The following is a 4,628-nucleotide window of genomic DNA, read 5'->3' as shown; positions in this document are numbered from 1 at the left end:
ACAGCTTTTGCAAGAGCTTTGGAGAGTGCTAAAGAGACTTCATTAATGGATTGTTGTTTACAAAAGGCAACAGATGAAAGATCTTGTTGGAACCACAGATTATCTGGAAGAGAACTTGCTGTTCTAAGGGGGTTATGGTTCATGCAAGAGGAAAGGATTGGCTGTCTAATGTTTCATTTGGAATAAGTGAAACAGAAAGGAACTCTGTGATGACCTGAAAGAAAGAGGTTATCATCTGGAGAACCCTGAAGGGGCAAGTTTCTTCAGCAAGACACTGAAGTGGCTGATGGAAGTACATTAGTTGTGGATGTCCTGGAACATCAAATCTTTCTCTGAAAACTGACAAGAACCTTCCTGAGCAATAACCATTTACCTTTCAAGCACCAAAGCCTGGTGAACTTTATAAATGTTAAATTCTGTGCACAGTAGAAGAATTGCCTGGAAATAGTGAACTTGGAGGAATGAGAAGTGAGAATCGACTGTGAACCCAAGAACTTTTCTGAGTAAGAATAAGAAGGGGGTTAAGTTGGATTAGTTAAGTCAATCATGATAAGTTAAAGTTTGATTGTATTTTCATGTTTAAAGGAAATTAAAAGCAACTTTTGTTTAAGTAACCATTTGTCTTGGTGAATATCTATTGCTGCTGGGTTTTGGAGTCCTCTGGGCTTGTAACATTCTGCCCAAGTTGCCTGTGCCAGTGATTTTAAAAGTTGTGCCCTTGATGCAGTCACCACACCTGACAACTGGGGTACATTGCTTGCTACTTAGCTCTGAGCCTGTGGTCCAGTTCTTGTTTTTTACTGATGTCCTTCCCTGAATTTTTCAGCTTCCTGTTGAGTGACAGAGTTGGTGGTCACACAATGGCTTTAATCGAAGGAGTGGGCGATGAGGTGACTCTTCTCTTCAGCCTATTTTCCGTCATGCTGCTTCTCATCCTGGCTTGGGCCTCCACCCACACCATAGACCGAGGTGACCAACAGCCACCGGCTGCCGACGAAACCCCCGTGGATCAAGTGGAGCAACAGTTCACCGAGGGTTCACCAGACCCAGCAAAGCATGAGGCTGGCACAGTGGCAGCAGAGTGTCTACCAGAGGGGCAGGGGGAAGAGGGGGCAGTCGGGGAGGGCCAGGGGGACAGGGTGATAGGGGAGGGGGAAAAAGAGGGGGAGGGGGAAAAGCAGGGGGAGGGGGAAAAGCAGGGGGAGGGGGAAAAGCAGGGGGAGGGGGGAAAGCAGGAGGAGGGGGAAAAGCAGGGGGAGGGGGAAGGGGAAAAGCAGGGGGAGGGGGAAGGGGAAAAGCAGGGGGAGGGGGAAGGGGAAAAGCAGGGGGAGGGGGAAGGGGAAAAGCAGGGGGAGGGGGAAGGGGAAAAGCAGGGGGAGGGGGAAGGGGAAAAGCAGGGGGAAGGGGAAAAGCAGGGGGAGGGGGAGACTGGAGTGAAGAGGGAGAGAAATGGGGCAGAGAGGGAGAGTAACAAGGCACAGGGACAGAGGGAAGGTACAAGGCACGAGAACGAGAAGTGGAACACTACAGAGGAGCAGGTTCTTCCTGAAGACGATAGACATTTGCCCACTATCAGTGCAGCTGGGGGCTTGGTCATGGATCGTATGCCTGTACTCCGCCAGCAAGTGACTGCGGAGAGTGGCAGGCAAGCTGAGATGCAGCTGGCTGATGACCAGATCCCCCACAGTGACAATGTCCACGACCGTCCCATCGAGATGAGATTAAAGTTTTTGAATGAAACTGAGAGAATAGTTCAGGTCAGACCTGAATACACGATTGGACAGATAAAGAGGTAATGTTACTGCTCCACCCTGCCCTGATCCATCCTGTCATCACGTGGGCAATGTTTGAGGCAGATCGACAGTGGCCTCTATAATGTTTGGGACAAAGAAATTCTTTACCTTTACCTGTACTCCACTGTTTTAAATTTGTAATCAAACAGTTCAGATGTCATTAAAGTGCACATTCCAGATTTTATTCATGATTATTTGTATACATTTTGGTTTGACCATGTAGAAATTACAGCACTTTTTAGACGTCGTTGCCTCATTTCAGGGCACTATAATGTTTCAGACATCTGGCTTTATGTGTTTATGACTATTCAGGTCTGTTTAATGGCTTCATTGGTGCAGGTACAAGAGAGCTGGGCTTCTCAGCTTTTGATCACCTTTGGAGTGTGGAGTTGCCATTTTTCAATACGAGTTTTCTAGTTGTGACAATGAAAGTCCAAGAAGCCATAATGAGGCTGAAAATCAAGAATAAAACAGTAAAAGAGACTACCCAAATCTTACCAAATTCAATAGTTTGAACACCATTAAGAAAAAAAGAGTGTAGGCATGAGCTCAGTAATTGCAAAGGGACTGGTATTCCACAGAAGAGTGGTCATTATAATGAAGAAAAATTCCCCAACGCCTATCCAACAGATCAGAAACACTCCTCAGAGGCAGGTGTGGACGTGTCAATGACGACTGTCTGCACAAGACTTCATAAACAGAAATACATTGCAAGATGCAAACCACGAGTTAGCCATAGAAACAAGATGGACAGATTCCAGTTTGCCAAAAAGGATTTAAAAGAGCTTGCATAATTCTGGATAAAAGGTCTTGTGGACAAATGAGACCAAAATTAACCTGTATTAGTGATGGCAAGAGCAAAAGGTGGAGGCGTAAAGGAACTGCCCAAAATCCAAAGCAGACCACCTCATCTGTGAAACCTGGTGGTGGGGGTGTTATGGCCTGGGCATGTGTGGCTGTCACAGGGACTGGTGCACTTATCTTCATCATTTAACTGCTGATGGCATATCAACATGAATTTGAGGTGCAAAGAAACATCTTGTCTGCTCAAGTTCGAGCAAATGCGTCCAAACTCATTGCACAGCAGTTCATCCGACAGCAAAACAATGATGCCAAACATACTGTGAAAGCAACAAAGGGAATTTTACAAAATTAAAAACTGAAAAATTCTTGAATGACCAAGTCAGTCATCTGATCTAAAGCCAATTGAGCATGCCTTCCATATGCCGAAAGAAAAACAAGGGGACAAGCCCCCGAAACAAGCAAGAGCTGAAGTCGGCTGCAGTAGAGGCCTGGGAGAGCATCACCAGAGAAGATACTCAGCACCTGGTGATGTCTGTGAATCACAGACTTCAATCAGTCTCTGCATGCAAGGGGTATGCTACAAAGTACTAAACGTGGTGACTTTAATATACCATTGCTGTGTCCCAAATATTACAGTGCCCTGAAATGAGGGGACTTTGTATAAAAAGTGCTGTAATTTCTACATGGTCAAACCAAATGTGTACAAATAACCATGAACAAAATCTGGAATGTGCACTTTAATGACATCTGAACTGTTTGATTACAAATTTAAAGCTGTGGAGCACAGGAAAATAAGGAAAAAAGTGTCTTGGTCCCAAACATTATGGAAGGCACTGTACTTCACTCCTCAACTCTCTATCCCCCTCCACCTCCTCCCCCTGCCACCTCCCCACTCCTGCCTGCTGCCCCACGACGCACCTCCCTGCATCAGTGTGGTAGACTGTTCTCTCAGTGGGGAAAGGCACCAGGTGGCTGTGGGGGGCTGTCAGCTCTTGGTCACAGTTGATCTGCACTGGAACAGGTTCAGCTCCATCACCAACTTTCTCCCTTGTCAACCAGTGCCTTGTTCCCAAAGACCAGGGAGGGAACGAGCTGGTCAGATTTCCTCCTGTCAGTGGTGCTGACCTTCCTTCACCTGTTTGTCTCTCTTTTCCACCCCCGCCCCTGCTCCCCCCCCAACCTTGACAGGACTCAGTTTCCAGACCAGGAGCATCAGGTGCGTCTCATATACCAGGGACAGTTGCTGGGAGATGATACTCAGACCCTCTCTTCGCTTCACATCACCAGCAACTGTGTCGTTCACTGCCACATCTCACAGAATGCGACCCGACAGACTCCTGCAGGAAGCCACGCAGCGGAGAACACTGACACCACCCTCAACGTCGGGGGACTTATGCTGCCCCTCTTCTTCCTCCTGCTCTCTATTCTGTGGTATTACCAGATCAACTACCGGCATTTCTTCACAGCGCCTGCCACCATCTCATTGGTTGGGATCACTGTTCTCTTCAGCTTTGTGGCGTTCGGTGCCTACCGCCGGTGAGCATATGCCCTCAGCCAGCCTGTTGGCACAGAACACCCTTCAGGATTGGGACAAACTTCTGCTTTTTAATCGATCAAGACTGGACACCATTTGCAAGGTGTGGTGATGATGAGAATGTGTGCTCCCCTGCTTTGTGATGTGTTTAGGATGGGACAGTGCTGCCCTCAATGTAGATAAAACTCTTTTCACCTTGTGCCTGCAGTTGCTCATTGTTCTGCACTCTCCCCTCCTGGGGGGGGGGGCACGTGACAGGATCCCCTCCTGAGTGGGGGAGGGGCAAGACCCCTCCTCCCCTTCCTGCAAGTGGGGGGGGGAAAGATGCGAGACCCCCTCCATGGGGGCGGGGGGGTAAATGGTGTGACCCTCTCTGGGGGCAGGGGGTAAATGGTGTGACCCTCTCCATGGGGGTGGGGGGTAAATGGTGTGACTCTCCATGGGGATGGGTGGGGGGAAAAGGCGTGACCCCCTTCCCTCCATGCGGGTGGGTGGAG

At 48.4% G+C, this 4,628-nt stretch overlaps 1 protein-coding gene across 1 annotated transcript; it reads left to right on the top strand.

The window, feature by feature from the left end:
• The first annotated feature begins 791 nt into the window (after positions 1-791).
• On the top strand, positions 792-4,330 carry LOC138753141 (transmembrane and ubiquitin-like domain-containing protein 1). Its single transcript, XM_069915715.1, has 3 exons — positions 792-1,139; positions 1,365-1,792; positions 3,786-4,330. The coding sequence occupies exons 1-3, from the start codon at positions 804-806 to the stop codon at positions 4,135-4,137; spliced, it is 1,116 nt and encodes a 371-aa protein (XP_069771816.1). The 5' UTR covers positions 792-803; the 3' UTR covers positions 4,138-4,330.
• Positions 4,331-4,628: the final 298 nt, after the last annotated feature.

This window comes from Narcine bancroftii, chromosome 2 (genome assembly GCF_036971445.1).
Source record: "Narcine bancroftii isolate sNarBan1 chromosome 2, sNarBan1.hap1, whole genome shotgun sequence".
Taxonomy (NCBI): Eukaryota; Metazoa; Chordata; class Chondrichthyes; order Torpediniformes; family Narcinidae; genus Narcine; species Narcine bancroftii.
This window is presented reverse-complemented; position numbering and strand designations above follow the sequence as displayed.